The following is a 12,317-nucleotide window of genomic DNA, read 5'->3' on the forward strand; positions in this document are numbered from 1 at the left end:
ATCCAACCCATACTTCCTCAGCTTGTTTGCAAGAATGCTGTGGGAAACAGTATCAAAAGTCTAGCTAAAGTCAAGGTATAGCATGTCCACTGCTTTCCCCGCATCCACAGAGCCAGTTATGTCATCATAGAAGGCACTCAGGTTGGTCGGGCATGACTTGCCCTTGATGAGTCCACAATGACTGTTCCTAATCATCTTCTTCTCCTCCAAGTGCTTAGAACTGGATTATTCGAGGACCTGCTCCATGATTTTTCTGAACTGAGGTGAGACTGACTAGTCTGTAGTTCCCTGGATCCTCCTTCTTCCCCTTCTTAAAGATGGGCACTATATTTGCCCTTTTCCAGTTGTCTGGAACCTCCCCCAATCGCCACAAGTTTTCAAAGATAATGGCCAGTGGCTCTGCAATCACATCAGCCAACTCCCTAGGCACCCTTGGATGCATTGCATCTAGTCCTGTGGACTTGTACACAACCAGCTTTTCTAAACAGTCCCTAACCTGTTCTTAACCATGTATAAGGGAGTTGAAACTATGTCATCTACAACCCCCCTCTGAATTTAATCTGTGGCTTTTGGATAACAGTAAATGAAGATGGGATGTTATTGTAATGCTATATGGTAGATGGGATGTTATTGTTATACTATATGGTAGTTAGTATCTAGGTACTGTTTTAGGTCATAACCTCAGCTGAGGTGAACTGCTGTAGTCCTGCTGAAGATGTTGGGAGAAACTCTTATATACATCAGTCAAGGATTTGGCTCAGGGTGGTTACTTGCAAGCTTTAATTGTTAGAATCTGACTCAGCAAGGCAATCAGCATGGTCTCAGTTGACGATGGCTGGAACATAGTGTATTGGAAGTGGAAGGATGCGGGGTATCTTTTACATGCCTGGGAGAATATACCAGACCAGCTTCTTGTGATAATTTTAGTCACTTTGGTCTTTTAATGATCAAAAAAAAAATCAATGATGGTTTATATATGATTTTCATCACAGATTATCTTCTCCCCAGGTCTACCGGCTGGGTGGCATTGCCAAGCTGGTCGAACTCCTCCGCAGCACAAACCAGAATGTCCAGCAGGCTTCAGCCGGGGCTCTTAGAAACATAGTCTTCAGAAATCCCATCAACAAGATAGAAACCCGACGGCAGAATGGAATCAGGGAGAGTGTGAGCCTTCTGAGGAGAACTGGGAACACTGAAACACAGAAGCAGCTGACAGGTACACTGCAAATGAGAGACCCTTGGTCTTTGTAAATTAGGTTGCCTCCATTGACATCTTTTCCTACAACTAAGGATCTCCTTCTGTAGCACAGGAGCCTGGTCCTGCCCTGTCAAGGCATTGCCCTTGACACCTGTGCACACTGAGCATGCAGCACTATCAGATCTCGGATGGCCATCACAGAGGAAGTTCTGGTTTTCTGCTACTCTGTCCTTGACTGATGCGAAACCCGACGCCTTTATGTCCTCTAGTTTTCTCTTCAAGAGAAAAATAGAGGACATAAAGGCGTCTGGTTTCATATCAATCGAGGACAGAGGACAACCGGACTGTCCTCTCTGATGGCCACCCTAGTCAGATCGCAGTGATAAGGATTGACACAATATCACTGCTCTGCCCAGATGTAAATGAGGATGTAAATTGTAGGTTGCTGGAACCAGGCCCAATTTTCAGCTGTTGTGACTGTTTTTACACTGCTGTAGGGCTTTTCAGCTACTGGCCCACAAACCAGGACCAGACTCAAAGCTTGCCTCTTTCCACACTTTTTACCTCCACAGCTGTACTCATTTAAGGTTTTTCAGCTTTCACTGCCCACCTGCATTCATCTGACAGCTGCATCTGGGGCATTATCAAAAAAGGGTCCCCCACTTCGGAATTTAGTTTCCCTGGTTGGGTCTTATAACAGTAGTATGGGCTATGCTGCACAGACTGTGTGGTGTCCTATAGGGCTGGATTTCAGTAGGGTCAAATGAGTTTGTTGGCAGTAGGTCATCCTGAATTGAATTTGATTGTACTGGATGTGAACCTTTATTAGAAGGATTCTCCCTACACCTGTCCATGCTAAATTGAAATCCATAAATATATATGCTTGTTGGGGCAGGGTGCTTCAGATTTCCTTCTGTGTCATAACAAAGGTCCCCTGTCCAAGGTCTCAGTAGGCTGTTTCTGCCCATCTCCCATTTAACTGAACATACTCTGCCTTGCCTGAATCTATTGTTAAGAGTACTTTATTCCTTTGGTAAAAGGGTGCATGGTTAAATGGGAGGTAGGGGATACTGGAAAGCATGATGCTTTTGTTGTCTGGAAAGGATAGGCAAGAAGACTGCATTATTAGTGCACGTTATGGGAGAACTAGCGTCAAGAACTTTTCAAAATAAGAGAGGTGACTTGCTGGACTTGTACAGAAAAGCTGATGTTTGAACTATATAAACAGTACCACATGGTGTGACAGTAGAGGCAGAGTTGGGGGTTTCAGATTAAATGACTGCACTTCAGCTCTTCTGTTCATGAACTGGGATCAGAGTAAATCCTCTCTCACAAAATGACAGAAATTTGGAGAGTGTCTTGAATTTTTCAAGCCTGGGCCAAGGACTTGATTCGTCTGTCACTTACTCCAATTTTATGCTAGAGTAGCATTGGCCTAGTTGTGCCCCTTTTTGTACACCAGTGTAATCGAGGCCTCTTATGCATGGAGACCGTGAGCTAAAATGAGTCTTGCATTTTCATTTTAGGGCTGCTATGGAACTTGTCCTCCACGGATGAACTGAAAGAAGAGTTGATACAGGAAGCCCTCCCTGTCTTGACAGATTGTGTTATTGTTCCTTTCTCTGGCTGGTCTGATGGCACCAGTAATAGGACAAGAGAAATTATTGACCCAGAGGTATTCTTCAATGCCACAGGCTGTTTGAGGTAGGCCAGCAGACAAGTAGCTACGTCAGCAAGCATAGGAGATGTGTAAGTGCTGACAGTGGGGAGGGGCACAACTCTGCGCTACTGCCCCTGCTGCTGCTGGGCATTGGATCTGGCTGGGCTGCAGCCCTACAGCCTGCCATTGGTGCAAAAATCACGCTGCCAACACCACCCCCATGTCTGCCAGGCCCTGGCTCTGGCCAGGCTGCAGCCCCATGACCTGTGCCCTGCTGTTGGCACAGAAATCTGGGGGCAGGGGGCACATACCCCTCTATATGTTGTCAGTGTCAGCAAGCCAGTCTGTTGACCAAAACTGTCTAACCCCCCTCATGTCTAGTTGGGAAGTTTGACCATTGGCTGGTATTTTTAAAGTTAATAAGGGAAGTAGGTGCTGAATTGGTGCATCTAGCAATTCAACACATTGCAGACCTCCTGATGTTCCTTCATAAAGTTTTCAGGGCAGTTTGAGCAAGTGGAAATGTTTCTATTCAATTTGAAAATCTGAATTTTGGCAAAGCATTTTTTTTTTGGCAAGTAATTTGCTTTCCTTAAAAATTACTTTTCATTGGGTGACTAAAAAACTGAAATAAAACATTTGGGTGGGAAAGTAGAATTTGCTGGTGGAAGATTTTACCCCTAGATTTTCAGTCTTCAGTTGTAAACTTGCAGTTTTGGGCCATCAGAAATGAAAAATAATTTGGTTTCTGTTATTTGATGAAACGTCAAACTTTTCCATAAATAAGCATGTTCCAGTCATCTCTAGTGCCTGTTTCTAATTCATACATTTGACTTGATTTTTATGCTTGCTATGTTCTGGATCCATCCATTGGGTCTTCTAACTAGTTACAATTACTGGGTGTTGCTCATCAGCGCTGTAAGAGGCTTCGGACAGAGCTTTGTATCCGGAGAACCTTTGGACATTTCGGGGTCTGAAGCAGCACGTCTGGGTCGAGGTGCTGGCCTTGTTTGGCTTCCCGAAGTGGTTCGGAGCCACCTCGGAGCTACCTCCAAGATCCAGCCATAGGGTATAATGGGGAAACAATAAAATATCTATAACTTTGTTGTTTTTTGTCCAATTTGGGTGAAATTAGAGGATGAAGGCTGCCAAGTTTCAAGAAGATCGGTGCAGGGGTTTTGGGCAACTGTACCCCAAATTCTTGAGAGCAAAACTCCTGTCACGTCTACGTGCTACCACACAGGAAGGTCAAAACTGCAGGGCTGGTAGCTCTTACTGAGGCCACAAAGCCTGCCAAGATTCAAGAAGATCGGTGCAGGGGTTTGGGGGGAACTGCCTCGCAAGCTGCAGACAAGCAAAACTGGTGCCATGGGTGCTGTGGGACTGACTGTGTCTGTCTTGGGGCAGGAGGGGAGACACAGCTGCAGGCCTGGCTGTGAAGCTGCTGTGTTCCCAGTTACCAATCAATCATGATTCACCCAGGGACTCAGGGACCAGCTCAATACACAGGACCTAGCTGCTACGTAATGACTTAACGAACATCAATTAGCACCTACAACACCAGGCTAAGGAGAGGAAAGAATCAATGCAGACAGTCAACTGCCCCAAGAGGGACACAGTGTTGGCACGAGTTTTGTCTGTCAGCAGCTAGGGGTGCACGGCCCCAGGACCCCCCTGCACCGATCTCCTCAACAGCTGGCAGGCATCACAGCAGGGGCCACCATCCCTGCAGCTGTCACCCGGCTGCGCCTTAACGCACAGCGTCACCCCGGCACACATTTTGCTTGTCTGCAGCTTGGGGTGCACTTCCCCCAAGCCCCTGCACTGATCTGCTTGAAACTTGGCAGGCTTTGTGGCCTCAGTAAGAGCTACCAGCCCTGTGGTTTTGACCCCCCTGTGGTGTAACACATAGACGTGACATGAGTCTGGCTTTCACGAATTTGGGGTTCAGTTCCTCCCAAACCCCTGCACTGATATTTTTGAAACTTGGCAGGTTTCATGCTCTCAGCAGAGGCTACCATCCCTGCAGGTTTCATCCAAATTGGACAAAAAACAACTAAGTTATAAATATTTCATTGATTCACCATTATACCCTGTGGCCAGATCTCCGAGGCGGCCCTGAAGCTTTGGCGCCGCTTCGGCTGGATTGAGGCGGAAACCCGGTCCGGACCTCCGGGTCGGATCGTGGCCATCCGAAGTGGCCGGATCCGAAGACGGATCGTATTGCTGCTGACTTGCACAGACCTATTGCTCATCAGGTTCCAAGCGAGAAGCTCATATATGGGCATAAAGTGATTTATTTCTTCTTGGAAAAGCTAAAGAACGCTTTTGCATGGAGATCTTAGTCCTGACTTGCAATTTCTTCTAGCAACCTGGGTGCCAGCACCTTTACATTGGGAACAACCAAAAATGATTTATAAATAGGTACTTTAATGAACTGAAGCTCTGCCTTAGGGGATGCAGCAACAGGCTACACCCTTACCAGACATCTCCTGCTAAAGGGAGCAACATTTGATTTTGTTGGAACAACCAATGCATTGCTCCAACAACAAAATGGAGCAACTTGCTCCATAAGAAAACTGGAGAAATACAGGCTAAATAAAATTATCACAAGGTGGATTCATAATTACCTCAATAATCACAAGGAAAGAGTAACCCACACTGAAGCACCCTCATGCCCTAGCCAGCTGGGTTGGTGTCCACACGTGTGCTGCTGTGCAGAAAAAAACTTGGCAGCAGGGTATTACTTGTATTTCCAAGTACTATCCTGCTGCAGAGTTAATTAGTTTCCTGTGCCCTAATAGGGGCACATGTGTAGACGCTGAGACATTTACTGCAGAGCTAATTAGTCAGCTCTGCAGTAAATATCTCATGTAGATGCGCCCAGTTGGTTATAGATTGATCTCCTTGTTCTCTCTTTTCCCCCTTCCCACTATTGAAGTGACTAGTGTTTAGTGGCCAATTAGCTCAGTTGGTTAGAGCATAGTGCTAATTATGCCACGGTTGCATATTTTATTCCTGGAATGACCCGAAGACCTTTCCTGCCTCAGGCAGGCGTTTGGACTAGATGTCCTGTCTCTTCTTGCCTTACTCCTCTAGAATTTCTATGCTGTTCACTGAATCATATAGAAGCGGGGCTGGGAGGGACCTCCGTAGGTCATCTAGTCTAACTTCTATAGGTCATCTAGTCTAACCCCCTTCCTGAGGCAGACTGATTCCTATCCAAATCATCCTATACAGACAACAGTGAAAGTAAGGGTTCATTCCCTGCCACTGAGATGCTCAGGTATTTTACTGAGCCTGAGTATGGCTCCATCAAATTTGTTCTCTTTCTGTTGCCAAGACATCTTCCCTCTTGGCTACGTAGCCTAACCTCAACAGGAAGGTACTCTCAGCCCTGCCTGGCCTGAGGCCTGATGACTAGGTTGTATCTTTTGCTGTGAAACATAAGAATTCAGATCCCTTCAGGAAGAAATGAGCCTAGAAACTGGGTAGGTGCCCTTGCCAATTGGGTGATGGGAAAAGGTGAGACAGACGTGCACCAAACAGTGTCAAACAGCTAGTGGTTGCACTTTGTGTTGAGCCCACTTTTGGGGGGTGTTCACTGCATCCCTGGGTATGCATGGCAGAACTTAACCTTAACAAAGCATAAATGGATTAGATGACTCTGGGACAGTATTCAGTCACTTCTGAGCACTTCCATTAAATTCTGGCCATTACACAAGGCAAAGCAGATGTTGTTGTAGATGATTTATCTTCATAAAAAAGTTGTATCACTTCTGCATCTTAGCAGTGAAACAGAATTTTGTCCTAAGCCTCTTAGGGCTTTTGCAAACCTCTTTTTGGTTTCACTTTTAAGTTAAAGTGCATTAAAACCCCAAGGACTGTAACAACTCCATTGCATTAGCAGAGACCTGGCAAAGAGGGCCAAGAGTATAGCACAGAGTAACCATCACCCCTTATTGCCCCTTTTCTTAATACCTGATGATCCATGTTCTGCACTAACATTGCTATAGCACCTGGGGTTAGGTCCTGACATTGGTGATCCAGCTTATGCTACCTTGATCATGCAGAGTCAAATCGTCTACTTATGTAAACTGGCATAGTTCCATTGAAGTCAGTGCGGCTACACAATTTACAGACCTTGAGGATGTCTCTCTCATTATCTCCCTTGATATTTATTTAATATTCTCTCTGGAAATAACTCTGAACAGATATCCTGACTTCTTTTGTGCTCTAACTGTACATCCCAAGCCTCTAAGGAAAATTCCTACCAGTAATTAGATGTTCTTTCCAAGAGGATGTTTTACCCATGATAGTGATATAAGAGGAGTTTTGCCCTGTGCACAAGAACACCACAAGACCTTTGCAGCATTGAAGGTGTAAATGAGACTTAAAGGATGCATTGGTTTTGTTGTGGACCTCTCTGAATGGGTGATTTCACCTTGTCAGAGGCCATCCTTACAAGAGGGTCGAATTCAAACGGCTATGTGTGGGAGTTTGTGACAGATAGGAACCAGCAAGTGAAGTGAGCTTATACACTTATACGTATGTCCCTACTTATACACTTTGACTTATGTCCCTACACTTTATAAACTGACTTCTTTCAGGAACCTGAGTTCTGCAGACATGGGACGCCAGACCATGAGAAACTACCCTGGCCTGGTTGATTCAGTCATGACTTATGCCCAGAACTGTGTGGCTGCTAACCGACCTGATGATAAGGTACCATACATCCCTCTCATTTACTCACAGATCATCAGTTAGTGTCCAGACTAAGCCCTGGACTAGCGACATGAACTATTGTTTCTTTTTTAAAGAAATATTTTCAAAGCTTGTAGTAAAAACACAAATGAGGCTTTGTACATCTCTCAGGAGCTCCCTTCCAGGCACAGATGAGAACGCTGCAGCTTCTCTTGTCCTGCAAAGGTTGTGTCTGGTATTATAGGAGAACAAAGTTTGGGACTGCCAATGAGCTTCTCTTCATCTTGCAGAGATAACAGAGACTGTCTGTACATAATAGCAGAACTGACTTTCTGGGTTTCTATAGGGTAGAAAGGGGCATGGGCTGTATCCATTTTCCTTGCTGTCTATATATATTTATACACACATGGGAAGAAGGAGCATTTAGGCCCAGCTTTTAAAAATTTGGCACCCATACTCACAGTTGTCATCTCCATTGAAGTACCAAAGATTGTCAAAAGTGTCTGGAACACGGATGCTCCCATTGTGTCATCTGTAGCAAGGTTTTCAGAAGAGCTCAACTTCTTATGTGCTCCCAAACTGCAGAGCTTTTTTGAAAATCCAGTAAATTATTTTGTTGCCCAAGTGGGGGCTCTTTTGAAAATTCTGCTTATTGGTGTCATCCTGGAAACTGCTGAACCCATCCAACACTTTTGTTCTGGTCCCCACTTTGTCATTGACTCACTAAGTTAGTGTGTACTGGATGGAAAATATTTTAAAGGCCCAACCTAGTGAAGATCATTCACTTCTGTATTTAGTTTCTTATTCAGTCATTCCTCAGATAATCTCAGTGGGCTTTGTGCCTGACTCAAGACAGCAAAGACAGTCACACTCAAGATTTGGCATATCGTTTTTATGTCCTGGCAGTGGCATCCTACATGCCATATACAGCAGCGCTGTCAGTAAATCTGTCTGTAAATACATGCACTGTCTCGTGTGCCCATCCAAATATTAAACTGTTGTGTTTATTCTGGGGGTGATTTTAGTCTGTGGAGAACTGCCTCTGCATCCTGCACAATCTCTCCTACCGCCTGGATGCCGAGGTGCCCAATAAATACACCCAACTCAACCACATGGCCCGGAATGCCTCCATGGACCGAACTCTCACAGGCTGCTTCAACAGCAGAGGAGGAAAACTGGAGGTAAGACACGTTGTTCAGTGCCTGGATATGAGGGCCTCACTAGGTTCAGGCAAAGAGCAACCGAACTCCCGCATGACCAGTGTCAGGAAGAGGGTTCAGAATAGTTGGGGTGGGGATTATAGAGGCATCACATGTCCTGTGCTTAGCATCATGGGGGGAGGTGAGAGGGTCAGTCTGTTCCAGACCAGTTAACAACAGGTAGGGGGTCAGTTGTGCATGCCAAGGGCAAGATGCATGCAGATAGTTGCATGCTACCTCTAAAGGAACAAGGGATAATGAAGTGTGAGTCCTGTGACAAGTGTCGGTCTCTTAAATATCAACCCCTTATTTTCCCTTAGGAAGATGAGTATAATGTCCCTCTGCCTGAGGAGGATTACAAACCCAGAGGAGCCAACTGGCTTTACCATTCTGATGCCATCCGCACATACCTGTCCCTGATGGACAAGAGCAAGAAAGACTCCACCCTGGAAGCTTGTGCAGGAGCTCTGCAGAACCTCACTGCAAGCAGGGGACTGGTGAGAACGCTCTTTCTCTCATGCAAAGTGGTACATAAATGATCACATTGAGCATGAGCAGTAGGCAACACATTGGCCAGTCAGGCACACAGCTCTGTGCGTGCGCTGGGACCACATGAATAAGTAACAAGGTTTTGCCCGGCAAACTTCAGAACCAGTGGGTTTTAGGCCCTGCCCTGTCTTGGACCCAGGTTCTGGCTCCCTTCACCAGGGGCAGGGGTTGAACTTGCACCTTTCTGACATCCTTGCACAGCGCTCTAACCACCAGGCTCCAGGTTAGGCCTCTTCCTGGGGCGTCTCTCCACCCTTTCTTTTGAGGAAGGTCCTCTGGCAGCCAAGAGAGGAAGATATGTGGGCCAGGAGGCAGAGCGCAAGCTGGGGGGTATGTAGCTCAGTGAGAAGGGTGTTGCTCTGGAAAGGAGAAGTAGCTCAGACCCTTGCTCCCTATGAAGCAGAAACTTTCTCATGAAATGGCTTGCCATCCATTTTACCCAATAAATATCAAATGCAAGGTTCAGTGATTTAGGCTGAAGAAGAGGGTTGGGCCGAAGAGAAGACTGGGCAATACCCAGTCTCTGGCCTGGTGCTAAGAACATTGCTAGGAAGTCAGAGAAAACAAGTTCAGACCCCCTCGGAGTGAAGGTGGTTTAGAACCGGGGTTTCCCTGTGCCAGAGTGAGTTCCCGAATCACTTAGCTATTGGACTAAAATGTGGGATGACCCTCTTCCTCATCCACGCTTTTTGGGGAAGTACATCCTACCTTCTCAGCCATAGCGTAACATCCTGTACATGCACAATAGCCCTGCCAAAAATGCCACTTATGCAACTGAAAATCTACCACTTGAGCACAGCTGTTGTCTGGATAATGACCATTTTCCCCTATGACATTGCTCAGGGTACTGAGGTGAGATGACCTGCATGTCACAGATGCAAAGCAGCACATCAATGACATGGAACAATGTCATGATTTTTAAGGCAGTACTTTTTCAGGTGTAGATGTGGATTTTGGTATGTTTAAATGTGCAAGGGCTAAATTAAGCCCACACTGCAAATATACAGCCTGATTTCACAAGCCTTCTTGGTACCAGCTTTCATTGAGGAAATCTGTGTGCAGGGAATTGGCAGAATGGCATCATTAACCCTTTAGGTTACAGACTAGAGCAGGGGCGAACAATTATTTTGGGCGGAGGGCTGGTTACTGAGTTTGGCAGGCCATCGAGGGCCACATGACAGGCAGCCAGGGGCAGATAATTATTAATTTTCTAAATTTTTAGGGGCCCTGCGGGCCGGATGGAATGGCTTGGCAGGCCGCACCCGTCCTGCGGGCGGCATTTTGCCCACCGCTGGACTAGAGGTTCTGTACTTTGCTCAGCCGCCTGGTAATAGATAACACCAAACGTATCTCTTATAGTCAGACAAAGTAATCAAATTATTTTGTTCTCACTTACCTCAACCCAATGGAATGTGCTGTTGGCGGCACATTCCCCATATTCATTGCCTGCAAGGGGGAACAATGTCTATCAGTAACATGTGCCTCTCTTGGAAGAAAGCATGCAGCTGTCTGGCAGTGCAGTATTGTTCAACAGCTTGTTTGGTGTTAAGCCAAGAATTTGAAAAAAAATGAAGATTTAAAATTAGGCTTCTATTCTTGTATGTAAGCACCTAAATGACAGCCTGATTTTCAGAGTTGCTGAGCCACACTGTTACACTAACGTAAATGAGGTCAGATCCTCATGCGAGTGTCTGTGTCCAATAAATGATGCATTTCTCTCAGGTCAGAAGAGAGGTAGCATAGGTGTATTTTGTGCATGATACAACTGTTAACAAGCTTAGGCACAACTGTTCCCCGCTGGGCTCACAAGAGGACAGAACACCCATCCCCTAACAAACTGTTCATCGACAGAAATGAATAAAAAATGGCTTGTGAGGAAAGTGGCTGTAGAAGAACAAAGCATTTTCTGCAGTTTTGCTTATGATGTAGCTATATTTACCTTGCAGTCCACCATGAGTGTGCCCCAGAATACTGTGCGCATTACAGCTGTATCATGCAAGGCTTAGAGGTAACTAATAAACTCTATTTTGTCTCTCAGATGTCTAATGCAATGAGCCAGGTGATTGGTTTGAAGGAAAAGGGATTGCCTCGTATAGCACGGCTTCTCCAATCCAGCAGCTCTGAAGTTGTCCGATCTGGGACTTCCTTGCTGAGCAACATGTCCCGACATCCTGTTCTCCATAAAACCATGGGTAAGAAGCTTCAGCCAAAGAGGCTTCTAAGGGTTTTTTCAGTTTCTCCCCTTCCATCACAAACCTTCCTTCCTTTGTGGACCTTCTAGTTGAATTCTGACAAGCATCCCTCTTGGCATTACTTCCCCAAGCAAATACATTCGTATACCACTTCTCCTCTCCATGACGGATGTTCAGCAGAGCTGGGATAGTGGCCAAGTGATGCTATTTGGCCACAGGCCTTAGAAGGAACTCTTAAGACACCATATTTTGGACTAGCATGTAGTCTGGTTAAATAGACTGCTTCTAAGACATGTTTGTTGTGTGCTTTATAGATAAAACAGATCAGCTGGTCTTTCTGGACCTTTAGTTTATATATTGGAGTATTTCCTTGGTTGAATTGGCCTGGGTTTTGGTGGTAACAGTATATATGGTCTCCTGGCTTTTTTGAGGCTCCCTGCTTATGGCAATGAGCCATTTCAATCTCAGATATTTAAAGAAAGTAGCATTTATTGTGCTACTACCACCTGGCATTAAGAATACCACCATTAGGACTTCCAGGCTTTATAACAAGTAGTATTCAACCAAGATGTCCCATTGATTTGATTGATTTAAGTGCTGATTGGAGCATTCTGTCTTTAGCTCACCAGGTGCTTCCAGATGTGTCGCGTCTCCTGTCCTTCCAGAGTGCAAACACCAACACCTATGGAGAGATCATGTCATCAGCTTGCTACACTCTGAGGAACCTCATCATGTCCAACCCACACCTGGGCAAATCCTACTTGACAAGCAACGTGATAAATAATGTATTAAGCCTCTGCCGAAATGGGTGAGTC

At 45.6% G+C, this 12,317-nt stretch overlaps 1 protein-coding gene across 1 annotated transcript in view; it reads left to right on the forward strand.

Annotated features, from left to right (window-relative positions):
- Positions 1 to 12,317, forward strand: part of PKP1 (plakophilin 1) — a 91,940-nt gene that overhangs the window by 68,787 nt on the left and 10,836 nt on the right. Inside the window, exons 5-11 of the mRNA XM_019513801.1 lie at positions 1,009 to 1,216; positions 2,725 to 2,902; positions 7,469 to 7,583; positions 8,588 to 8,743; positions 9,082 to 9,258; positions 11,349 to 11,502; positions 12,124 to 12,310. Coding sequence (XP_019369346.1) covers positions 1,009 to 1,216; positions 2,725 to 2,902; positions 7,469 to 7,583; positions 8,588 to 8,743; positions 9,082 to 9,258; positions 11,349 to 11,502; positions 12,124 to 12,310 — 1,175 coding nt within the window. The remainder of the gene's footprint in view (positions 1 to 1,008; positions 1,217 to 2,724; positions 2,903 to 7,468; positions 7,584 to 8,587; positions 8,744 to 9,081; positions 9,259 to 11,348; positions 11,503 to 12,123; positions 12,311 to 12,317) is intronic.

This window comes from Gavialis gangeticus, unplaced genomic scaffold, assembly GCF_001723915.1.
Source record: "Gavialis gangeticus isolate Ggan-Ray unplaced genomic scaffold, GavGan_comp1, whole genome shotgun sequence".
NCBI lineage: Eukaryota > Metazoa > Chordata > Crocodylia > Gavialidae > Gavialis > Gavialis gangeticus.